Here is a 26663-nt window from a genome sequence, read left to right as displayed (position 1 = left end):
TTACAGTTCTATGCTGTGCTTAATAATTAATCGCCCATCCCATCACACTATGAATATTTACATGCAAAGCGTCCCTGGGAGCCATCCATATGCCAGAGGGAGGGAAGTCTGTGTGTTTATAGCATTAAACGCTCAAATATCGTCACAAACCCCATTTCGCCTCCAACCATGAAAAACACTCACTAAAGCATTGCAAGCATTTTATTTGGTGTTGCACAATGTAACCTATTCAACTCCCATTTAGACGTGGAGAGTCAGATTACAGGTACTCTCTCTATGCTGAACAGAAATCCCAGGATGCCGCTTGTCTAGTTCGAATGTGAAGGGATCAGAAATGAGGTTTTTTTTTCTTTAGGTGCTGTTTCTAGAGCAATGACATTGTTCTCTGAGGCCGACCTCCACTTAATGTGTCAAAATGTCAAAGGTCCCATTGTCAGTGCTGATTGAATTGAGGTGTAGAAGAAATTACACAGTATATTAAATTATGTAGTGAAAGCAGAAACATGCGGTGGGAGCAAAAAGCGTGTGTGCTGATTTAAAAAAGGGGAAAAAAAGTTTTAGACTGTAATACTTTGAGCAAGAAGAAAATCAAAAACAAATATTGCTCATTATAAATGATTATGTGGTTCTGCAGCTGAGGACTTGCACTGCCAAACATTAATGCACTATTCAGTTTTAATCCTGGTGACTACCTTCTCTTTATTCCTCCCTTTGTATGTGATCCAGAGATATAGAAAAAGTGCTGCTGCAGAACATTGGAAACACGGCGTAACCGTGCTGCCTGTGACTGCTGCTTCAGAGTACAATATCATTCATAAATTTCCAACCTTTGACCTCTGAGGGAGACTCAGCAGGATGCACATCAGGAGGGTCCGGGGATATAGCAAAATCCATCTTGTTAAAGTTGCACTGTGGCCACTTTAAAGGATACACAAGCTAATAATGGATAAGTGGGATATGTTATACAAATAAATATGCTGTTACTAGTGAACCTGGGCATGTTTGGCTCTGTTGCTCCCATTGGTGATATTTATCCAGGAAGGGAAGGCTGAATGTTGTTGTTGCCTCCCTGCAGGTCCCCGAGCTCTCAGATCTCCTCTCTGTCTCCTGTGCGGATAAGTAGTGGCTGCAAAGGCAATGCCGGTCTTTGATATTTCACTCCTCATTTGAATCAGTGGTCGCTTTATTTGACAATGCCAGGTAATTACTCGGGTACCTTGCTTGATCATGTGAACTCCTGCAGAACCAGAGCAGAGGGAGGGAGCGAGGAACAGAGGGAGTTTTGGGAAGGAGGGGGGTGTACTGGGCTGTGAGAGAAGATGGAAATGGCAATGCATAAACAGAAAAAAAGCAGGGGGACCAAAACAAAACACACAAACACAAACAAACCATCTGCATTTGTTTACCTGCACTGTTTCACAAGGGGGGGGGGGCATGCGTAAGAGCTGAACTGTGTTGTGTTAAGCAAGTCCGATTTGGTTTTAAATTGTCCAGCAGTGCTTTTTGTAGTGGGGCTGGCCCATACTGTGAAGGGAGTAAGCAAAAGGTCAGACCGTGCAGGTTACAAACAGATGCACTTAAGTGCATGCTTACCACCATTCAAATCAATAGGGCTGTCTCATGGGTTGAGTCATTTGATTCGTTATAGTCGCTGTGGCATAGGGGGAAAAGCGGGGTGTCAGCTAATCCCGGGGTTGGAGGGTTGATCCCTGGCCCCTCCACGTGCTTTGGGCAACAGAGCAAAACTCAACTTGTGCAAGCCATTTGCTATATGTACCAGACAGGGGAATGAGTCAGTGAAAACTTACTGAAAGTATGTTTTTTTAAAAAGAGAGAGAATCAAATGAGAGTTTTGAAACATTTTAATTGCATTTAGATTCAAGAATTTATAATTAAGTCATAAGAATCACAAAATACACAATACATTTATTTTCAGAGAAAAAAACAAAACATTTTTTAATAAAGGCTATTTATGATACAGGCTAAAATATATGTGTAAACAACAATAAATGCAATGTCTTCATTAACAAAGTAAAAAATAAATGCTGATGCTTAGTTTTTGTATTTCAAATGGCTTTGATATGGGGTCCTTATCAATGATGTTTATTGAATAAGAGAGCAGTGTTTACTCTGTTGTGTGACTGGAATATCAAACCCCCTCGCACCACGTGAATGCAGCTGCGTTCAGGCTGACTAACTGAGCTCTCCTCAGAGGAAACCAGCAGACAACTGAGGCATGGACCTGAAGTTTAACTGAAAGCCTGTGCCAGCAATAAATAAAAATAAAAATAAATAAAAAAATTAATCCGTTTCCTATAGGGATGCCGGAATATTAAAGAGGATTTTTATCGGTAGAATTTTAAGTAATAAATGCATTTTTTTTCTACACACACGCGCGCCACAAATCTCAAGAAAAGCCGTGACCGGATAAAGGGAGCAGGTATTGTAATGGTTTGCCTGTGTACTAATTCATTAAAGCTCGCTATAAATAAAGAAGAATGACGGAAGTCACGTGAGCCTCTAAATATATCTTGTCTTGGGGAAGTTTTTTGCCTTTTTCTCACCTTTAATTAATTTTTCCAATAAAGCAGCTGCCACCTGTGTACACACACACACAAATATATATTTATATTTGTGATATTTTATATTTTGACATCTAAATTTAAAAAAGGGAAAGAGAAAAATCTGCCACACTCGAGTTTTAACGTCGTGCACGTTATATCCGCTCTGGGCAGGTTTGCAGGCGCTTGGAGTCTGCATTTACAGTTTTATTCGCCTCCTAATCTTGAACCGTGGCGGACCTCCGCACTCACGTTTCCTCTCTTCCGCGCTGGACAAACAACAGAAGAGCCGCATTTATATTCGTTTCAAAGTGGAGAGGGGAATTAAGATAATTTAATAAAGACTTAAACCGCTGGGGTGTCTCTGTGGCGCCTAAAGACACGTTTCCTCTGATCAGCGGAGGAGGGCGACTTTATTGGACGTGTTTCTATTTCCAAATCCGCATAACGGCCAACGATGCATGTATTTCCTATAATGCAGATAAGGGAGAGAGGGTTTGATATGTAATAAAAGGTGGGTCTGCGTCGCCTGTTTAAGCCCCTTAAGCCTGATAAATGATGAGCGACAGAGGCACAGCAAGAGGGTCACCGCTATTAACTCCTCGGTTTCCCGGCCTCCACTTAAACTTCTCTCAATTACATGTGGTAATGTGGCTGGATACGGGACTTAGAGGCTTCGACCTGTTCAGGAAGACTGAAATAAAATAAAATGAAAGAAATGAAAAAGAAATCATAGTCAAATCTTTGCAGTGTTTTTAGGTTGCCCCTAAAGCCACGTGTTCAGGGGAAAACACAGGGATTACGGTCTGTGGCGTTACTAACGCATGCACACCAGGTATTCTTGGACAAACACCCAATGCAAGCTCATTAAATCAGCATTTGGTGTATCCGAGCAGGCGTTAACGACGGGCTCTAATCTCGGCAGTGACCTGCTCAAACTGTGTCACAGCCGAGCAGAGCTGAGACTCTCTCTGCAGAGCGGCTGCACGCACTGAGGAGGGGAAATATTAGTAGTTTGGGTAGTTTGATAAGGGGGGGAAAGGAATTTTTTTTTTATAAATGTATGGGGAAAATGCGTTGGGGAAATACATCAATATATAATTTTATACGTGAAAGATTTTTTTTCCTGTAAAAAGAAGAATAAAAACTAAATCACTTTCCAGCATTAATATTTTATAAATAGTTTTTTAGGTGCTGAGGTTGTTTCCAGAATCGTGATGTGAATCGATTTGCTGACTTTCTTGTGCCTTTCTTGCGTAAAAGCCTGTAAAACGTTGAATTTGTTTATTAGTTTATTTCAAAATCGCTCATAACAGAAAAAACCCGGATTTTCAGATTATTATTAAAATAAGCACGTGAGCGTTCTTATTAAGTGCTGTTGGTTTTCTTTGTCCAGTTTATTTAGATTTATGTGGCTGCAGAATTGATTTCAAAATTGGCTAAAAAAAAGAAACAAATAAAAAATCAGATAAACTCAATAACACAAAATATACGCGGTGCCTTAAATTAAATGCAGGCTAGGGCTGATAAAGGCCAACTTTTTTTTCCTCTTTTGTGTCACACAGTGACCGTCTTATAATAGAATCAAATATAAAGGGCGCAGACATTTGAACTTAATTTATTTTTGAAGCACCACAAGAAAACAAATGGCAGATTATAAAAAAATGCGTGCACTATTTAGATTAAATCAGTAAAACAAAAACAAGGCATTTTATAAAGTTCAGTTTTTGATTTATGACCTCCGGTACCTCAAGAATAAACAGTTTAATGGAGCTACCTTTAATTTTAATTTTAAAACACATTTGCGTGGTCATTTTTCTGGGGATTTATTTCGTGTTAATGTGCTTAATTAAGATTGGCGTATTTTGTGGGCCTTCTTGCCTTTGTGGCAAATCTCTCGACGGCTCGGAATTCGCTGTGGCCGCCAGGTGTCGCTAGAGGGCAGCATATTTCATACCGAGCCTGTGAGGGGGGGGGAAGCCGCGGTTACGTTTTGTCTTGGTCTCCTCGCTCTCTCTCTCTCGCTCTCTCTCCCCTCCACCCTTTACTAACCCTCTGACACCAGGCTCCGAGAATCGGTGGAGGGGAAAATGAGGCTTTGGAGCTGAAGAATTTACAGTTAGTCGCGAAACTTTTACAAGTATTTGAGTTGCTCACTCCGCTTTCTGAAACCCTATAGTCACATTTCACTCCGGGGTCATAAAGAGTTCAGACGCAGAGGACTGAGGTAATGTTTTGTGAAAGAAGGAAACAAAAAAGGGGGCAAAATATTCTAAACAAATGATGAATAAAATATTATAAAATATGTAATAATTAAATAAATAAATAAACGTATAGTATATGGAGCTGGTAATTATGGATTAATTAACAGTCTTCTGTGGAATTGGAGACATCAAGAAAATGTCGAACTGACTTGTTTTTATTGAGCGCAAAATTAAATGCTGAAGTAAAATTCTGTCAAACTACGTGATTATTTTTTTTATTATTATAATTTTTAGGAACTGGTGCAAACAAACAAAAAGACACTGCAAGGTTTTTATTTTCCGCGCTCCTCCTTCAGTCAGTCCATGAGCCTGTCTTATCTCAACCTCTCTATACATTAGCTTTCCTAATTTGCATAATCTCAAATACTGAAGTGGGCCAAAGAAAGAACAAAGTTACAAACAAGATTAGGGCGATTTTATTTGTTCCTGCGGTTGAGGGCCAATTGTTTTTTCGGGAGTGTTTAAGGTCACTAAGAGGATTTGAAGCTCGTTTCATATCAGTGATCTTTTTGAGGGAATTAAATCAACAATGCATTTCTCTCCATATTTAGCAACAGGCTTGTGTGTGTGAACAACCGAGCCCTGCAGGGCAGGAGAGGGGGAGAGGGATTGTAAGTCCCGCAAAGAGTAAACAGAGGAGTGGGACTTGGAGTGCTGGTGCTCGGGTGGCGCGCAGGCGGTCCTGGTGCACCTTGGGATGTGACATGCAGTGGATCTTTAGCCTGGTGACTGTCACAGTAGTGTTTTCCTTGAAATGGATCCTCTCCCCCCCTAATGAATCCAAACGCAGCTGGCCATGTCCCACACGGACACCGAGAGCTTTAACCCTAAACTGACCTCAATTTGACACCACCAGATGAAATTTTACCGCCTGTTAATGCCATCTACTGATTTTCTTTTCTCCCTCAAACGCGCGGGAGTTGTGCACCTGAAAAGAGCTTTAACGTGAAGAAACATAAAACTACTTTAAAAAGTCTAATTGTCTGTGTTAGGTGTCCTCCTGGAGGTATCTTCCTTGTAAACGCCGTCAGGTTATAAGCTGGGGAGTTTAGGTTGGCACATGTCTTGTTTATGAGGAAAATTAATTTTAATTAACCATTGAGTGAATGATGATTAAAATGAAATTGGAAAATTAAACACCGACTTGTGTAATGCCACATAAAAAAAGTTGTTATTAAGCAGATTTAATAACCTAAATATTGTCACTTATGAAGTCTCGTGTTTATAGCTTTCATTAATTACTCGAGTAAATTTATCACAGAAGAAAAGAGCTTAAAATTTCACGTCGTTGGGAGTCATTGCCGCAAGTTTTATAGGGAAGGATGTGTGTCTGTGGAGCCGTACATTGGACACGCATAATTAGCTTCTCCTATTTTCACACGCTCTTCGGGTGTTTACATCACTCTCCTCCGGGGCAAATCACATATTTTGCTGAATAAATGTGGGGGGAAAAACAACAAAAAATAGGAAATTCGCAAAATCTAAAAGTATGCAAATAGGAAAAAAAAAATAACGATAAGATTCGGATTTGCTAAGCTGTATAGTGCAAACGTCACCTAAGCTTAAAAAGAAAGAATTTTGTCTGCATTTGTCTAGTCCAGCCTCACAACTTTCCCCATGCTGCGCCCCGAAAGGACGCGCGCTCACAACAAAGCAGTAGATACAATAAGGTTTATGCTACTTACCATGGTTGTCCAAAGAAGGAGGATGAAAAAAAAGTCAAGCGTTAGTGCACAAATCAATATGAACGACAATATTTAGCTTATGAAAATATCAGTCTTCAATAGCAGAGTCTGCCGGGCTGGTTGTGTTTACAGAGTGTGAGAGAGACTTGGAGACGGTGAATGCCTTGGCTCTCTGCGCACTGCTCTGCTGCTCCTTCCCGGGGTATTGCACGTTGAAATGTCCACACAGCCGTTTGTCAAAGCCTGCAGTCCTACACTTCCCACCCCCCTTTATGCCAACAAACATAACTGTTGTCACGCTTTCATGTATTAAATCTTTTTCATTTTTTTAAAAAACCCTTCTATTTCCGTAATCGACCCTGAACAGCTCTGCTTTGTATTTTGTTTGTTGGGAGAGTTTATTGACCCTCCAGCAGTAGCCACAGCCTATCTCCCTGAGCGTGTGTCTACCTTAATCCTAACCTGTGAATAATTAATTCCCACCATCAAAAAATGTCACGGAGCAATAAATGGAGCCTTTATGTGAGAACCTATCAATACAGCCATGATGCCATATTAGCACTGATGGAGCTAAATATTAAAGGGGATAGATGGCCTGCTTCTGTTTTGAGCGTAAAAGTGCTCAGGCTCCAAAGAGGGCTTCACTGCAATCGATGGCCGGAGCGTTGCTCCTCCTCTAAACTTCAATCTCCACACATGATTGATGATCTCGGGGAGCTTTGATAATTGACTACTCTGAGGTAAGGAACGAGGTTCTATCAAGAGACGGGATTGGACGAAAGAAACACACAAAATTACTTTCTCCACAAAAGCTTTTTTTCCGCTTGGAAAAGTTCATTCTGGGCTTAGAGGGGTGCTGCGCGCCGTTTAATTGCTAAAAAGACCAGAGCAATAATTAGCAGTGAGATTAGGAGGTATTACTGAGATACTGAGTATGCACACCGGCTTATAACCACAAAACAGAAAACAAGTAAGCGTCGTGCTCATATATTAAAGTCAGCATTCATAAGATCTCGTTGTAATAGCTTTCTATCAATGAAAATAAAGACGTAAAATATTTATTTTGCCGTGCGTAAAAGTTTGGACTCGTAGTGCGCAATTCTGCTCTAAATGTAGCATTTTATTGTTGTTATTATTATTTTCATAATTCATGCAGATACATTCAGTCGGTGTTATGTTTAGTTCAGCTCGGAGCATTTGTAGCCGAAGTGTTTACAAGTGCCCGCTCTGGTAAACCTCTCTCATTCAACCTTTTTCTGCTGTTTCTTTAGGACGCTTATCGGCGAAGAAGAATTGGGTGGGAGTTGGAGCTGTTCTGCGTTGGCTTTTTACCCCCAGTGTGGAGTTGAAGTCGTCCCTGTGCCTCGCATATACTCTGCATATCACAAGATTTGGTCTCTCCTCTCTCTTTTCTGGAGCTGCTGTAGGACTGGCTATGGCCACCACTACTTCCGGGATCCGTCATTTCATTCGCCCACCGCTCAGCGCTGCGAACTGACTCTGTTTCTATAAGCAAGCTAGCAGCCAACCTGCCAACACTCGCTGACACTCACTCATCTCAGTCTCGCCAGATAGACGAAATACCTACGGGGGAAAGAAAGGAGAGATCTGAATCGCAATCTCTTAATTTCGACTGCTTTTTTCTTTTTTTCTTCTTTTTTTTTTTTACAGTGATAATAAAACAAGATAGCGATCTGGAGGCATTAAAGGAGACGCGGACTTGCGGGATGAAAACGGACTAAAAAGATTCGTCCTTCTCTTGAACATCATCACCAACCGTCATTCATTCATTACCTTGACAACCTCTGGCTTTGATTGACAGCTGGAGTGGCAAAAAGCCATGAGACACGACAGTTTAGTTACATGCAGGTTGTTGATGGGCCGATTGTAACCTTCACTTTGGCGCATTTTTTATTTTTTTTTCCAGGAAAGAGGGTAAACAAGAAAAATTGCAAAACTCCCTGATGCTACGCTTTCAACTGAACCACACTGGCGAATAGGAGAGTTCGCAAAGTTGGTTGAAAAAGGAATCTTGCCACTAAATCACTTTCTAACCGGGACTGGGATATTAAATATACGACAGATTCAGGAGTTTATTGGAGCGCAGCCTGATGGCGCAAAGGGTAGGTTTTTTAAATCTGCTACACTTACCTGTTCAAATCCACTGTAGGGAGGCCATCGTATCGCTAACCTCTTGTCGGGTGGTGGCAAATTTACAAAGTATTCCCATCAAAGCAGTTATATTTGACATTTTTGCAGCGCTCTCACTCTTCAAGCAAAGTGACAGCCTCTACTTTTACCGACAGCCTCCACGACAGCCGTGGAGCAGTTTCACAGAGGACTCCAAACTAATTCGATCTATTCGCCCACCAAACTCTGTTCCGCGGAGCTCCCAACTTATTATGTTTTTGGTAATGACACACCGAGTAGCAGATATAATATATCACACTTTTCTGCCCTGGCTGCAGCGTAATTTTCCACTGCGAACGCTTTTTTTTTTTTTTACTTTCTTCTTTGAGTTTGTTCAGAATGACACGGCATGCTTTACTTTATACATTTGTTAAGAAAAGAAAAAGTAGCTTAACCGGAAAGTCGGCTGACTTTTGTTCTAATTTTAATTCCTAGTACGATGAGCTGGCCCATTATGGTGGGATGGACGGAGTCCCGGCGTCGATGTACGGGGACCCGCATGCTCCCCGGCCGCTTCCCCAGGTCCACCACCTGAACCACGGACCGCCGCTGCACGCCAGCCAGCACTACGGAGCCCACGCTCCTCATCCGAACGTTATGCCCACCAGCATGGGCTCCGCTGTCAACGACGCTTTAAAGAGGGATAAAGATCAAATTTATGGGTAAGGTTTACACACGGATCTTATACGCGCTCACGCACCTTTCCCCCCCTCAACTTTGCAGCTTTTCTTTAAGTTTGCTTTGTTGGAGTTTCTCTCCCACTACTAAATTTAAATAGTGTTTTGTGCAGGTTTGACCGCAATTTTGGACCTCTATTGTTGGTTAGGGGAGTTTTGTTGATGTGTAATTTTACACTCATTGTACAAGGCATCGAGCAGCCTGCAGTAAGTAAGAGTATGAGCCTTAAGCTTGAAATACAAGCTGTAGAATAACATGGAAGCTCGCTGTTCATAGTCCAACCTCCAAATACAGAGACTGCAAAGAATTATGATAAAAAATTATTTTTTAACATCATTGCAATTGCTCCATAGTGCAAAGTGTGCCTTGTAATATCGCTGCACACTAATATTCCTCCATCGTAAACACAGGCTATACTTATTAAAACGTTCTTGTTCCTGCATGCAAATATATTGTAAAGGGTTTCAAAAATAGTTTGCAGTGACACACACACATACACACACACACACATACACAGCCAGCGCGTTACAACACATTAAATGTCTTTATAATTTTATCACATTAATCTACAATAATGTAAGAACTGGCAGGCTACTTACTACTGAGGGCAAAAAAAATAATGATTACAGATAATGCTCACTAATACGTACACAGTAAGTGCTATAATCCCGATATAATCTGGGATGTGGTGTAGAGTAAATCTAGCTCATCATTTCTATTTTTCTTGCGTTTTCATATGGGAAATTGACTCTATTCTCTTTAATACCTAAATATATACTTATCACAATTAACTAAAAAGCCATTGTCAGATGTATCCAGTTATCGCTGGTGATAGAAATAAGGAGTTTGCTGAAATTATGATCTGCATTTTAAAATGATTTGGGCGATTGCCTCAAGATGTTGGATGACTGTAACAACTGGAAGATAGAGTTTACACATTTCACCTCTGTGAAACGATGAAGATGTAGGCCTGTGTTAAAACAGCAGTGATAATAATATTAAAGTCTTCGGTGACGACGTCTTAAGTGTAACTCTGTGTTTTTGTTTTTATCCCTGGCAACCGTATAATTTCTTAAAATTCCACTGAAATCTGTCGACAGTCAGCTTTGTGTTTTGTTTGAAGTTTTGTTCACTTCTCAGTCTTTTGTCTTTCGCACTGCAAGAAATGTCTGTCTCGAGTCGATTAATAACATATGAGACCTCAATTGGTAAAAGAAAATGTACCAAACGGGGTTGTCCACATGCATGTGTTACTAGAAAACGACTAAGAAGACTTTTCTAAAATCAGACACACTGTTTTAATTGTCGCCGTCCATTTTTAACATATTTTAAGACATGTTTTGATAGTAGAGTAATAAAAAACAAAGAAACAACTAGACAGCGGGATAAAAGTAAAAACAAAAATCGAGATAAAATATTTTTTTAATTATGATTATTGTTATTATTAGTTGCAGTAAGAATTTGAAGAGCAGGGAGCCGACTAATACGCAGGTAGACTGGACATTTTTTACAGTGGGCATTGTAGAGCCGGTGTGCTGTTTGTACTCAGGCCGTGTTTCCCCTCTTGCAGTCACCCTTTATTTCCACTCCTCGCACTGGTTTTTGAGAAGTGCGAGTTGGCGACGTGTACTCCGAGGGAGCCCGGCGTAGCAGGCGGCGATGTCTGCTCTTCAGACTCCTTCAATGAGGACATTGCAGTCTTTGCCAAACAGGTCAATTTTGCAGTTTAAAAAATATTTTTGGATGGTGTGTCTGCGTCACGGCAAATAGTTTTCCGCTTGCTTTATTTTCTTTTTACAATAAAAAGTTCCCTTTTTAATTATTTGTGACTGTTGTTAATTACAGAATTTTCACTTAAAACACAAGTTTTTGCTTCTTTTTTTTGGCTTTTTGTTGTTGTTGTTGTTGTTGTTGTTTTTTTTTTCAATTTAAAGTTGTAGCTGTGGGCCACATTCCACACATTTCATGCTAAACTAACTTTGACATTTGGTGTATTGTTTTAGGTCCGAGCAGAAAAACCTTTATTTTCATCAAATCCAGAGTTGGACAATTTGGTAAGCGCACTTCTTTGTCTCCCACTTCCAGTTCCCGCCGTCGGTATACTGAAATGTCCACAGCATCTCGAAGTAAATATGTGAACATATGATTTAGACTTCCGCACTGATGTCAGATCAGTTTAGAATTGAGGCTGTGTGACCACATTTGCCGCTGTCATTGTTCAATCTTCCCATCTAACTTACCCAGCTGACCACTGTGTAATCACATATTAGAAGTGTTAGAAGTTAAAAAATATATAATATTTGCATGCTCTCGCTGACTGTCGTGCACTCATAACTATTTTATGACACAACAGCCCGTTCTCACTTCCGAGGCGAAAAAATGTACATATACATTAATCTTGTCAGTTTTGTAATTTTAATTGTTATTTTTGCTCTTTTTCCACTCAGATGATACAAGCCATACAAGTATTACGGTTTCACCTCTTGGAATTAGAAAAGGTAATTTTTTATATATCTTTACGCTCTCTAAACTTCACCTACCACACGCACAATATGACTGCAGTGTAAGCGATATCACTAAATGTGCTCTAGAGGTAATCACTGCTGTACATATATCACGGATATGAAAAAGAACAAGAAAATAAATGCACCGAGAGACGTTCTGATGATGCTCATTTTCATAAAATATGCTGCTTTATTTAGCCAACTATCGATGCAGATGAAGTGGATATTGATAAAATATGTTAGAACCTCTTTGCCCACGTTGCTCATTGTTATTGATCTGCAGATTTGGTTTCAGCTACTCATTATTTCGCCAGCTTACGGCGTGCCGTTTATTATTATTTCTTTTCGTCGTTCAACTTGTTGCTCCGGCCTCAGGAGATTAATAAGCTCTGCAACAATTTCACTATTGTTTCCTCGCCGCCGATAATGCCTCTTAATTGAAGTTATTCTTGGACCTGGCTGAAGCGTTTCCCCATCCTGAGAAAAGGTGTTTTGTTCCCCTTTCTAGGTGCACGAGCTCTGCGACAATTTTTGCCACCGGTACATCAGTTGTTTGAAAGGAAAAATGCCAATAGATCTAGTTATTGACGAACGGGATGGCAGCTCAAAATCAGATCACGAAGAACTTTCGGGATCATCGACCAATCTTGCAGATCACGTGAGTAACACGAGCTTTTTTTGTATTCGTAATTTGTTATGTGCTGTTTTTGTCTGTCTGCATGCGCATCTGCTGCTGAAAAAGACCAGGGACACATGAGCCCTTAGTTTTCAGCAAACAATGCATTTGAGTAGCAATCGACCATATTCAAATATATATATATTTAAAACAATAATTTTATAATAATCACATTGTTTGATTTATCTAATAGAGCCAACTTTGGGGGCTACTTAGCTTCTGCTCAGTGTGTGTGACCCTGCTGTGCCATCAGTAAATAGAGCATGCTCTGTTCTGCAAGGAAAATCTGCCGATCGATGTTCTAAGGTCAAAAGCTAGATGTGATACAATAGAGTGAGTTATTGTTTTAGTCTTTTGATTAGGGGCAGTCATGTGTGCATAACGCGTCCGTGCTTGCTTGCGTGCTGGAGGCTTGAGTGGGTGTGTACGTGCGCGTGATAAAGGGTGCGCGTGCGCGTGTGCAAATCGCTGCCCTGCGTTCGTGGAGAGTGGCACGCTGAAAAAAAGACGTAAAAAAAAAACGCGAGGCAATTATCTGTTACGCAGGTTTAACGTTAAAGCAGGGTATCAACGGTAAGCTTTAGCTTTAGGCCAATATTTAAAAAGAAAAAGGCTTTATATTTGGGGGCTGTGGGAGCTGAATATGGCCTGCGCGTAAAGCTGTGGATTTTGCTGCAGAGGTGGAGAAAGTGGTAGCCTATTGAAAGAGATCTCAGAGCTAAAGGCTTACCATCAATGTCAAGTTCACAAGGCATATGATGGTTCGTCTGGAGGCCTTCCATTGCTGTTGATGTTAATGTGTTTAATTGTTTCGTATTGATTGCCGTGTGGTTTGCTCTGCAGTTGCTTTCTCCTCTGCGACCCCCCCCCCCCCCCCTTTATGGCTGGAGGCTCCATAATGCTAAATTCAATTATATGCACCTGAAGTACAGTAGCTTTAAATTTGAAGATCGATTGTCTGCTTTAAATTGTACATTTTCGGCGTAATAAACACAGATTCTAACTCCCCCCTCCGCAGTATGGATAGAGCTGACAGTGTAGTACTAAGTTCATATTTGTGAATTACTGCGTCTTCTATGTCTGCGATAAAGCTAATGTTTTAGTGGGGGTGGCGGGCTGGGAGGGAAATCGGCTAGTGTAACAAAGTGACTAGTTAATATCTGCGCAGCACAAGGCCAAGCCTATTAGGAATTAAAGCAGATTTAAGTGTTATGCAAAGTCTCTGCGCTGCATCTGTTGGGTCTGGCTATAGGCCTAGTGGATTCCCTTTGAAAGCCCGTCGCCTGTGCAGGGCCACGCAGCGCGTCACACAAGGTGAAGCGAAGCGTGTTTAGCCCGAAGATGCCGATGCTGGTTTGAGAAACGGTCAAAACGGCAACATTGTGGCCCTCCAACACAAGTGTAGAAATGAGGCATGCTGTTGTTTAAAGTGCAGAGATTAGATAAACTAGCCTGTTTAGTTTCATGGCAGATGGTTGGCACTCAAGCCAATTTCCAATGGTGCCTCCAGTGCTCAGACACCAGCTTTGTCATCAGTCCACTTGTAAGAAATATTTTGATAATTAGAAAATTAAATATGCCAATAAAGCAAATCAGGAGCAGCAATAAACAAAGAAGGTTGCATGACAAGCCATTTATCTCGGGGTTGTTTGAAATGACCACCTCATTAGCTATTTAAGTTTGAGGGATTTATTTCACTTTTGTGGCACCAATGAACTTTTTATTATACCTAACTGCTGGGCTGGATTTTACTAAAGCAGGAGAAAGTCTTTTTTTCTTTTCCTCTCTCTCCTTATTTGCTTTCAGAGCTGTGTCTGTGCAGAGTAGGGATTTTTTTTAAAATAATGGCTACAATTTATGGAAGCATACATACTCCAGCTTATTGTTTTTAATAAATAGAGGTGCAGGGCAGTGTGTGAGAACATGTGTGCACCTCATGATGCTTAAGTGGGAATAATATTTGCAGAAAGGGGAAGAAAGCGAAACTACAGTATAGTGCAGCTATGATCTAAAAACCTTGTAATAAATAGTTAACTGCTCTAGCAGTCATTGCCACATCTATTTGAAAAGCGTCCAGCTTTGCATACCGAAAATGTGTTTTCAGTATTTGGACACAATACACCCCCCATCCTCCCCCAAAAAAGGCATTTGGCTGCCAAACTGTGCCGATGGATGGGAAACAATTTCTGTCACTCTTGTCCTGATTTATTTATTCTATCTATTCACTTCTATTATTGGGCTCTATTTTATTATTCATTTTTGTCCTCGCATCTCATTGAGGAGAGGAAGGCGGCTTGATAGTTAGATATGCTAATTTATTTAGTTAGAATCTCACACGTCCATTTTTCTTTGCTTTGATATGCATTTTTAATATATAGCCTTGGGCTACATCTCATTTGGTGAAAGTCGGTTTTTCTGGAGAAGATCAGGCTCTTCAGTGAGGAGGCAGCCTGTTGAGCTTGTTTTTTATGTGTGCATGTTTGTGTTACCCCTTCCTTTCTATCGCTTTCTTTTTCGTTCCTGTCCCTTCCTCATACCTTACTGCGGAGCTTTAAAGTGTAGTTGTATTTACATTTGAATGCAGCGTGGTCTTAGAGATGATTGGCTTACAGCATATATCAGGATAAGGCCTCACTGACACTGTTGATTTCCCTCATTCGCTTGCGGTGACTATCTCAAGCATGTAGCCCACCCAGTGTTTCCTAACTCATTGCCCCTCCTCAGATTGACTCAATCATATTTAAAGGAAAAATAGAATTTGTATTACACATGAAGGGTGATAGGAAAAAAAACACACACACAGTGGTGTAGTTTTGCAAAAGGTTGGTGTGTGTATGTGTGTGCACTTGTCACTGGTTTGCTCTCGTCTTTTAATTAATGAATAAAATTTCTGTCTCTTCTATGCTACATCCAATTAGGGAGACAAATAGAATTAACAGTGTCTGAGTATTATCTGTTCTAATGAATTAGCCTTTGTGTCTTCTTGTGCTATTGTGCCGCTTCTTTAGTCAAGCTATTAGCAGAAGGGTTCTCATTTCTTTTATGCATATGCATTATAATGCTGCGACTGCAGTAGAATTTCTGCATAGTTTAAGATTTGCCAGACAGAAACTCTGTTGCATTCAAAGATCCCACTGCTTTGTTTTGGAGATCTTTCCTCAAGGAGTGAAAGTGCTCATAGTTATGGTATAGCTTATTTTGCAATTTGCTTGGCTGTAGAAAACAGGAGGAAAAGCCTTTTCTGCTTAGGTCTCTAGCTCTGATAAAGGCTCTGGGCGCTGTAGACCAATGGTCAAATGCACTGATGTCACAGGTTTAATCAAGTAATGCAATAGCTCATCTTGAGCCTGTGCATAAGTGTGTGTGTGTGTATTTGTGGAGGTGCGTGCCCAGGAAGATCCTGTCCTATTTCTGTACGTCACTATGCATAGTGCAGCGCATACGCAGCCCTCTGCCTGTGGACAGCGAGCCCTCAGGCCAAGCTTGCCTGCTGAACCATGCAATTTCTCAGTTTTGGAGGTGTTCTAATTCTACTAGCTTTGTCCTCCTCGAGGGCCGACTACGTTTGGATATCATGAAAACAGTGCATTGTTGACTTGGGACGCTCTGTCTGTTCTACGCAATTGTTTTGTGATGGTGGGATGTCTGGCCTTACATTTCCTATTTGAATTGTGTTCAGTGGCAGGGCCTTGTTGGCAGGCATATCTAATCATCGGTATGGTGGCTGAAGAGAGGCTATGCTAACTTGTTGCATCTTCCGCACTCCCCTATATTTGGCTGAAAGCATGGTGTAAATGACTGCAGTGATCAGGAGATTTATATTAACTTGTACATTGTTATTTTAAAGGAATGAATGAAAGCACAAGTGTTTATAACATTTTTTTTTGCCATTTGATTTTTTTGGGATATATCATATTAAGCTGTGCCAAACCCATGAATCACTTTTAAAAAAAAAACGTAATCTCTTCTTTCTTTGCACACATAATGTACTACAGCGAGTAAAACAGCTTTTGCCTCAGAGAAAGTTTTCAGGCATAAATACAATCAGACAATCCTCCTTGTCTGTTAAAACATGCTGTGGTGAATTATTAGCTGCTAAATTAAGGACTTTTTATATTGTGGGTAATTGAGGGGGTTGTAAATGCTTAGCCGTTCAATGGAAGTGCACCTACACTTTTCTGAAGTGGCTGTATATAATTACGAGCTCAACGCAACAGAAATGTGTGAGAAGTTTTTCTCTTTCTTTGTTTATGCCATGTGGCAAGATGTGTCTTGAAATGTCACATCGCCTCATGATTTACGGCGCCGTGTGTTTCTGGTGCGTCAGCGATTCCTTACATGTTCGGCACAGGATCTCTGTAGCTGCTCCGCGCACTGATAGCTCAACATACGTGCACACGCACGCACACACACGCACACACACGCACAGACTCACAAGGTTAGTCGTTCTCAGCCTGTGTTACACTGCTGCTACTGCACCAGATTTCCCCCTTTCCCTCCAGGTTTCTGGGGAATTTTTGAGGGAAATTCAATGATGCTGCTAAATCAATTTTATTTGAAATTCCTAGGGATGTAGGCAGAGTGCAGTGAGGGAAGTGAAATTGTGCCAGGCAGGTGTTTGTAAATGAGAAACAGGGGACAGTGGCAGAGGAGACGGCAGCATTCTCCCACTCTCCTGCGGCCTGGCTGCACTACGAGCCTTCCTTCCCATATTGTCTCCTGCTTTTATATTAATTACAACTTGTATTAGCAGCCGCCAGTTGCTAACCCCAGCAAATAGAAAAGGCTGCCTCTAGAGACCCCTCTTCTTTTGTATCTTATTCTCTATCTAGTCCTGCTGTGTACATTTGTGTGCGCGTTTCCTCCTGCACATGTATGTGTGTTTGCTTGCTGGCATTCTCCTCTTCCTCCTGGTAACACTGCTCTTTAACACAATTAGCGAGGAGCATGGAGTGAACCGTGTTTGACTCCTAATTATGCCCAGCTTTAGGGAATAGTCACATGGGCTGGAGGCCCTTTTTGTCTCTTTTGCATCTTCCCCTGTTTTATTCGAGCACTTTTTGTGTAGGTTGAAGACTGTTTGTGTGACATGATTTTTTTTCCTGCAACTTGTTTGAACTTTATCAGACCCACAGGGGTTGTGGCAAAATGGTTGTGTGTGTTTGTGTTGCACGGCGCAGTGTCTGATGATGCACCCGCCATAGCTTAGAGAGACCCACTAAATTATTCATAGGGAGGAAAGGCTGTTGCTTTTGTCGCCTTGTTGAGTGTGGAAAGTTAACACTGTTGTTTTGATATTCGTTGTCTTGTTTTGTACACACGCTTATGAATGAGCGGTGACTTACAGGTACTAAAAGAGAAGTGTGCGCTCCACTGCATATGCATTGGTCTTGTGTGCACTCTATTATTATTATTAGGTCATATAAAGTGCTGCAGTCTTCTTTTTCCACTGTAAGAGCCAAACTAACAAAGCTTTATCTACATCCCCACATAAAGGCCCATTAAATCCACAGGGTAGCAAATCACAGCAAAATATCATTCCCTTTTACACCATTAGATGAGGTGTCTTTGAATTTAATTTAGTGCCAGCGCCATTAAAAATGACACATTACTCTGCAATGATAGCTAAATTAAGTCCTATCGATTCCACTGTTGCATTAAAACCATAGCTGGCTGTGGCCGTGGCTGGCAAGTGTTAAAGGGAGAGATAGAATGAGAGAGCAGGCATGTGTGAGAGCAGTGAGCACAGTTTTTCAGGTCTGTCTTGTGTCTCGCCGGCAGTGGGTGTCTCATTGTGAGGAAGTAGAACCCAGTCATTTTCTTCTCTTGGAACAACAACAGCCCGTTCTGAGAGCCCAGAGCCCAGCTCTGCTTAAACACACTATTCACTCTGGGAGTCTGGGATTTTTACCTCTCCTTTCTTCCTTCCCTCTGTGTTGAACACGACAAAGACAAAATTAGACTGCTTTCAGGGGGTTGATGGGCTTTTCCCACATTAGGGATTTTACTTAGCCTGCGCTGTGTTGAGAATAACAGAGAATTACTATAACAACAGACCTCGTTCCCATGAAGTGTTCCATGTGTTGATCAGTGGCCCAGAGAGTGAACACATCGTAATCATCCATCGCTCTCAGTACGGGGACACTTTCCCCTTCACTCACTCTGGAGGGCTAAAACCCACGCACGGGCTATTGTTCACGTTGTCTTCTTACCCCTCTTCTGAGTAATTCTCTGAGCTCTTTATCTGATTGCCATCCGGTGAACAGCTGACGCTGAGAGGGCCTTGAGTGGAGCGCGGGGTCTGAAGGGTCTTGTGTGTTTCTGTCTGCTGTTTTCAGCTCCAAGCTGTTTGAGAAAACAGCCCGCCTTCCCCAAAAAACTTAGCAGATAAAAGGGCCTCGCTTACAGGCATAGCAGCAGCCTCGCCTCCGCAGCAGAACAAGCACCAGCACATCAGGACTGTGTGCCCAGGGGACCTCGGCAGCGGCGTGTCTTTAGTCTCTGTTTCCCTGCGAACCTCGATTAGTCTCCAGGCTCTATCCTGTCTGTCCTCTTCGAGTACAGCTTACTCTGACTGGGGCACAAAGGCAAGCAGGCAGGCTCCTCTCTGGTGGGGACTGAGGGAAAAGTTCATCAGAAACTCTGCTCAAGTTGGACAAAATGGTAAAAACGGTCTGTTTCTAGGAATATACTGTGGCATGTACATTTTCCCTCTACTTTCATATGTATGTATATGTGTTTATGTGTGTTTGAGGGAGAAAAAAACACGTAGCGGGAACTGAGAAGTGGGTTGAGGTTTGTGGGAAGCCTTGGTGCAGGCCTGTGTTTGTTTGGCTTGGGCTCTGCTCAAGGGGCTGCTTCTCTCGGGCCCCAGACAACGTTAGGCTCAAGTTTGCCAACATTTTGTCATCATACTCAGGTGACATGTTAAACTGGGAAAGACTAGCGAGGGCTGCGTGAGCTAGGATGTCGTATCAACTCTGTGCGAGAGGCTGTTTGGAGTGCGTAGCCGATTGAGTCTGTGTTTGTGGGCACAGATGTAGTATATGACGTGATCAGTCTGTCCCTCTATTGCCTGAATGGCAGAGGAAATTCCAGCTCTAGTCTGCCTTCATGTGGCTCTGATAAAGCCTTTCCTGTACAGTAGAAAATCCTGTTTCCCTGTGTGCACTGACAGGGGAGTGGGAATGACCAGGAAAGAGAAGAGGAGCCGAGAAATTGAGCTGGACGTAGGGCAGGAGAGAATAAAGTCAACTTAAAAGCTATGAATTTGTTTATGGTTATTTCTTTGAAGTTAGCCAGCAGGGATTTTAACACTTCTTTTCACGATGCCTTTGTATATATGAAAGTGAGTGTGCGTGCATCTGTGTTTATACTTCTTGCTCTATTATGTCATTAGCATGTGTGCATAAGTGTATTTCAGCAAGCCTCTGTGGGCGTGTGTGTATGTCAGTGTGGGCGTGTACACATTTTTGGCAGATTAGCAGGAGAATCACTGTCATATCTTATTTTCATTTCTGACAGTGGTAATGATTAATGGCGGCTGTGGTGTGTTTGGACTTTTTACCTCTATATTTCTCACTTGACACGGAAGTCTCAATTGGTTATGGTACAAATGAACTGCACTGGGCTCCGCCATATGTGTTTAGACTATTACTCACAAGCGCTCTACTTGCAATGTTCAAAATCAAATGCCACATTAACGGTGCTTTGTTTTGCCCTCATACATTAATGAAACACTTTGATTACAGCGTTTTGACTTATAGCCAGTTGCGTTGGTGTATTCGTTTGTTTCTATTCAATCACTGTAGCTACTTTGATTATCTGCTAGCTGGGAAATAAAGGAGAAAAAAAGCTGCGGAAACAAACAGGCCAAGGACCTTCACGATGCATTTAGACTCTTACAGATGTCACTTTCACATTTCCAGCATTCTCATATGAACTCTCTCTCTCTCTCTGTGTTCCTTTCCTCTCTATCTTCTTCTCCTCCAACTTCTCCCCCTCCCTGCTCTCTCTCTGCTCCTGGTTTGTGGTTTGGATGGGGAATGTGGTTGGATGCACGGATGGATGGATGGATCCCACGCTCGCTTTCTCCTTTTTCAAACCTCAGAACCCAGCTTCCTGGAGAGACCACGATGACGCCACCTCCACACACTCAGCCGGCACACCGGGGCCCTCCAGCGGGGGACATGCTTCACAAAGCGGTGACAACAGCAGTGAGCAAGGTGAGTCAGTACAGAAATGGGCATGCACATGCATGCACATTCGTAACACATGCGCACACATTGGTCTAGTTTTGCGCTCAAGCCCTAGCACATAAACATACATAGATTTATGCAGGACATATTAATCATCACGCATGGATTTGCCAACTCTTCACTTTAACCCTGTCTAATGTGAGCTCTATAGTGAATAGGTGGCACATCTCTCTTTACACATGTCCCAGTCCTTTTCCTTTTGCACTTTGGATTATCCAATTTTTTGACTGGCATCCATGTAAACACAGTCACACCTAAAAATGAACATGCTTATCCACTGTTGTACTCGCACTGAAATACCAGCAACAGCCACAGGAATACCATACCAACCTAGTAAAAGGCTTTCCAAAGTGTTGCTATTTAGAGAGCTGAACAAAAGCTGGTGATTAATAGTATATTTCTGCCAGTTCTTTCTTGAATTTAAACCATATTAACTTTGCCTGCACAACAGCCCCTAATTATGTCTCACTGAGCCTTGTGTTATCTACTACACGACCTGCCAAACACTTATAATGCATTTCAAATCAAATGCATTTGAATTTAATACAGATAGTGTGTTTGAGTCACAGCGACCTGCCTCGTATTTTTGTCACGGTCGGTATCAGTTTTGACATGAAAATTGTCAAATGTACGTGCTGTTAGGTAAGTTTCTATATGAAAGCGAGCGTTAAATTCGTGTAAAATTAAAGTCGATTAAAAGTGAAATCTGCTGCCTGAACCGAGAGAGCAGATGAAGAGTTCCTGACCCCACTTCTCTTGTCTTCATCTTGTTTTGAATGCACCAGAGATGTGTGCTTTTGTGGGTCTCTTCTGTATCCATGGGTGCCCTCTGGCAGTGTCCAGAGTTTTTCATGAAATTTCATCACGCTGTCTAAACACAGAAGCAGACTCAGATACACACCGATACCAGCTCGCTCACAGAGCAAAGCTGCTCGCTCTGCCTGTTCTGTGCTATCATTTTGCCAATAAGCAGTCAAATGTATTGATGATGTGTACTTTGTGGTGGGGCTATTTAAATCATCTCCTGCTCCTTAGACGGAAGCCCCTGAAACATTACTGACCACAGCAGACATCTGTGGTCAGTTGTGTCAGAACTAGTTGAATCACAGCCTGGTTGGAAAAATAACTAAGACTGGTAAAGTAATAGGATATGTCTCAGTAACATTGTTCAAGGAAAGAATTCTTGATCATAATGCGACCCTTAATAAATCTACTTAGGCATTGTTTTTCCTCTTCCTGTGACAGATGCAGAACTATCTGTTGGTTAAAGACACTACAGAGTGCCCTGCATGCTCACAGACAGCATAAACAGGACATTTTGTTATGCAACAAATGTCTTAAATGTCTCAAATGTCTTAAAACTAGGACCTGATTGATACTGGATCATGCAAATACAGTATCTGTCTGAAAATGACATACTTCATTTTCATACACGTAGGTATACGTACAGTATGCTAGGGTTATATTGAAAATGATGACATTGTTGTTTATTTATTTAACCGCAAACTAGGTGGAAACTTACTCTGCAAAACCGTCTGCTCAGCTCTAATGCTAATCTGCTACATGTGCTCCGCAGACAGTGCTGAGAGCATTAGCAATGCAGACAGAGCTGCTAAGTCAACAAACTATGTGATGACATTTTCTGCATTATGTTATGCAAAAAAATATACGTATATATCAGACAGTACTAATATATTCGACATCGACCAATATAGGCCGATTTTACTGGCCAAGTGATTTATGAGTTGAACTATACTTAAAACTTTAGAAAAGAAAAATCCAAGAAATTGCTGTGATTTAAATGGATTTTCTGCTTTGAAGTCATAGTATTAGTTAAAAACGTAGCATGACAGATCAGAGGACAGAGCACACGTAGAGTTTTTGCACTCCTCTTTGTAATTGCAAAAGAAGCACGGGAGATGAAGAGCAACCGAAAGAGGAAGGGGATGAGAGAAAGAAATGCACTGCCTATTGATTATCTTACACACATAAGTACAAGTGACCTGTAATCCACAGAGCACTTATCGACTCCTTTCCCCACCGTATCCAGTAACAGCCAATCAATACGGGCCAAAGACAGTTACGGTATAGCACCGCGTTCTGGGCCAAGATAGACCTAGACTAGATCAGGTCCACAGCCTGACCTGCACGCAGTGTTAAATGCAAAATCCACCAGCTCAAAAATATTTAGCCGCTAGAAAAAACACAAACTAAGCAGCTTAGAAGAGAAGTGGAGATTTGAACAAAGCTGAAGAACCACAGAAGTACAAAGGTTAAAGAGCAGAGAAGGTGAAAAAGTAGGATCAGGGAGGAAAAATGACTAAGAGAGTAAAAGGGAAAAAGACCAAGGGCAGCTGATTTAATGGTCTAATGAGGCCGTCCTCTAGCCAGTTGTTTTGTGTGAGGCATGCTCTGACCTTTCGCTTCGCTCGGGAGCCCCGCCGCCTCATTTTTCACATTCTTGCAATTACGTTAACGCTTGAAGCGCTCGCTGACTCCCGACTCTGGCCCTTCCATTCTGACAGAGCCTTCCCTCTCCAACCTCTCCACCTTTCCCGCCTCGACTCTCTTCTCCTTCACTCCGCTCCATGCATGATCTCGCCTCCTATCTCGATACATTTCAACATAAAATTTGTAGTCCGCACTCTCAAGTCCACAGAGAAAATGTGAAATGTGGGCTTCACTTCAGTAATGGGGTCTTTAACAGCTTGGCCCCTGTTAAAAGGGGTGACAATGTGGATCGGTTGAGGAAGACAGAATAGATGGGAGAAAGTGAGAGAGGAGCACAGTAAAAGAACGCGTGAGATCCACGCCGCTTTTAGGTTTCGGCTGCCAAGAAAAACATCAACTTTTTTTTTTTTGCCGTCTTTCCTCTTAAAAGGTGTGTTCTATCCGTGCTTGAGAAACACTGAAATCAAATTTTAATCTAGAAACATCCTTGCATGAAATATGACACCAGTCCATTTGTCCCAGAAATATCAAAGGATCTCTGACAGTGACCAAGTCCACTTTGCTTTTTTTTGCCTTTCCCTGTTAGGGGATGTACACGAGAATAAACGTCTGTATCACTTGCTTACCGTTTCTTTTTCTTTCTTTTTTTTAAAGTGCTGTAAGCACCGTCATACAGGACTCAAGAGGGTCGCTTTGAACACAGTCCTCTTCTAAAGTCTTTGGCTTGTATCTCAGTGCTGAGCGTTGTTCTGAACCTGCGCCAAAAAGCAATTTAACAAGTGCGCAAATATGTATTATCCCTCGTGTGGAATAATTTATTGTCAAGCAGAAAACCAAGGTGAAGCATGTTCGTAGCTGTCAGTAAAGAGTGCCAGCTAAGGTTCTGACACATATTAAAAAAAAAGTTTTCTGTACAATTCTCAGATCTGCATCCTTACCCGAATCCCTCCGCTTAACAGACTTAAAAAAAAATACTTTTCTCAGAATTTCCCTCCAAAAAAGGAAATATGAGTTATCGCCCTCGGGGCAAAATCAACGCTCTGACTCTCAGAGAGTGACTCCCTATGTTCTAGCTAGATAAATAAATACAAGGGGAGCCAGTTCAGAAGGTAACACACAATAACTACACTGGCTCTGCATTCACATCATTTTGATTAACAGTCCTTTGGAGCTTTTCCAAGCTTATCTTGAAACATCATAGACATCAGTTGCAGGGAGGTAAACTTGATGAATGTGCGTGCCTTAAGATAGCACTCGTTTCCAAGCAGGTGTCTGTTATATGGTAAGCATCCAAAGTGTGATGGAGCAGTGTGATGAAATACTCTACACGTTTGCCCACACCAAACACAGTAAAGTCAAATGCACTCAGTCATGAACAGTAAATCCCCAACACTGATTCAGCATGGTAGGTAATGCGTTTGTCCTCCTTCTGTATGTGCATATGTGTGTGTGTGTGTGCGTTTGAGCATGCCGCAGCTCCAGTCCACACTTGTAATTATTAGCTATGCATGAAGACCAAATCCACGTTGACATCTTGAGTGCCGAGCAAAGGGGCTTTCTGTACTGTTCCAAGCTTCTACTGTAGATGGACAAGGCTCAACAGAAGAGAGGAGAAAGCATTTTGTACATTTTCTCAGCAATTGAACAATCCCCACGCTCTGCGGATAGACCGACTCCCCAGAGAGACTGAGAGAGGCAGAGATGGAGAGAAAGGGAGGAAAGAGAGGGAGAGCTTGAGTGTTCAGCTCCAAGGGAGCACGTTGCGCTTGATGGTGTTGTGGTATGATTGTGTTTGTGTGTGTATATGTGTAAGCGTAGGGAGTGTGGTGAGTTCCTTTGGCCCTGGCTAGGGGCCCCAATCAGCAAGGTCTTTGTGGTTGAGCTCACTAGAAAGAGGTCATTTCTGTTGGGGACTCAGCTCCTTGTGTCCCAGCATGAACAAGCCCTGTTGGATCTTATAGTTTCCAGACCTTTGGCTTTGCTTTTTTTAAATACAGTATTTCTCAGGGCTCAAGAAGATGCAAATGTGCAGGTAGAAAAAGAAAGAACATGTAATCACATTAGAAAAAAACACAGCAATCTTTGGTAAACACAAGATGGAAACCTTGTTGCATTTTAGTAGCGTATACTCCAGCTCTGGAGTGATCGTTGAGGTGTGTCTGTGTATTTACAATGCATAATTTGCGTGTGTGTGTATTTGGTTGGGGGGTGGAGGTTGTATGCATGTGCATGTGTTAGCTGGTTTCTTCTAAGTGCCTGTTAGAGTTTAATTTAGTGTAGTAATTAAAGCTGAACACTGGCCCATAAACAACAGATAAACAATAATGCAAGCCCAAGCCCTGCTGTTTCATGGCTCTCACTCCCAGCTGTTGGAGCACTGATAATCTTTTACACAGTTGCCCCCACCTCACCACAACACAATACTGAAGCAACAAGGTTTTCGCATGTGCGCATGGGTGTTTTTTAGTGTGCGATGGCAGAGGCTGAACAAAAAGGGCTGAAAAGGCACATAAACACACAGGATATGTCCACTTCCTCTCTCAAAAGAAAACAGAGAACCACAGAAAAAGCAAAGAAAGTTTAAGAGTAATATGGCTCTGTGGCCATTTACAAAACCAGATCAGCAGGGAGATAACTTAAACATGAGTATGTGCAGCCATGACGCGCATACAGCTTGCTATATCTCAGTCAGTAGCCCGCACTTAACATAAACCAATGGTATACTTGCTTAATGACAAAACAAACAATGCTACAATGTTTCTCAATGAGCTATGGTGCTCAGCTTTAGCCATGCCACTGCATGTCAGTCACATGTTAGTCAGGTGTCTGTTATGGAAAGAGTGCAACATGTCTGTCTGATGGTTTGTTGGGAAGGGGCAGGGCCATTGTTGAAAGCTGAGAAGTGTTGCTGTGCGGGGGGAGAAAACATGGTACAGAGGGGATACTTTCATGATCCCATTAGCATAAAAGAGACTAAATTATTCATGTGGAGTGCTTAATCTATGGGGAAAAGTATAGTTAATGCACATAGTTTTAAAATGGATCTCTCCTAGCCTCGGCTCTAACACCAGATTCTTGCTGGATTCAGCATTCGCGGGCATTTACGGGAATGGCTGTCACTCTCTCTTGCACACAAACACACACATAGACATAGAATGTGCGGGCATATGTGCACACTTGCCTAAGCACTGCTGCACTTCAAGCTGTTTCAAGGGTCTCTGCTCTCAGGCTCATCCCCTCTCTCCATAAGTCCCTTTCCCATCCTCTCTCTCCCCCTTTCTTTCCATTTGTTCCTCCATCTCTCTCCTCTTCTCTTTCTCCCACCCCCTCCCTCACTTACTGACTCGCTCGTACTCCTCTCCTCACTCACCCTTCTCTGTCTCGCTCTCAGTTCCG

The 26663-nt window shown here is 42.0% G+C and overlaps 1 protein-coding gene across 8 annotated transcripts in view; it reads left to right on the top strand.

The window, feature by feature from the left end:
* Nucleotides 1-7270: 7270 nt before the first annotated feature.
* The window catches only part of meis2a (Meis homeobox 2a), a 79691-nt gene continuing 60298 nt past the window's right edge, over nt 7271-26663 (top strand). For all 8 annotated transcript variants that reach the window (XM_080294054.1, XM_080294056.1, XM_026152674.2 and 5 more), the window contains exons 1-8: nt 7271-7480; nt 7782-8633; nt 9136-9362; nt 10949-11090; nt 11382-11432; nt 11826-11876; nt 12391-12540; nt 20669-20783. In XM_080294054.1, coding sequence (XP_080150180.1) covers nt 8622-8633; nt 9136-9362; nt 10949-11090; nt 11382-11432; nt 11826-11876; nt 12391-12540; nt 20669-20783 — 748 coding nt within the window. In that variant the 5' untranslated portion in view covers nt 7271-7480; nt 7782-8621. The remainder of the gene's footprint in view (nt 7481-7781; nt 8634-9135; nt 9363-10948; nt 11091-11381; nt 11433-11825; nt 11877-12390; nt 12541-20668; nt 20784-26663) is intronic.

Source organism: Astatotilapia calliptera, chromosome 19 (genome assembly GCF_964374335.1).
Source record: "Astatotilapia calliptera chromosome 19, fAstCal68.1, whole genome shotgun sequence".
NCBI lineage: Eukaryota > Metazoa > Chordata > Actinopteri > Cichliformes > Cichlidae > Astatotilapia > Astatotilapia calliptera.
Note: the sequence above shows the minus strand (reverse complement) of the source record. Positions and strands in the feature narration are given on the sequence as shown.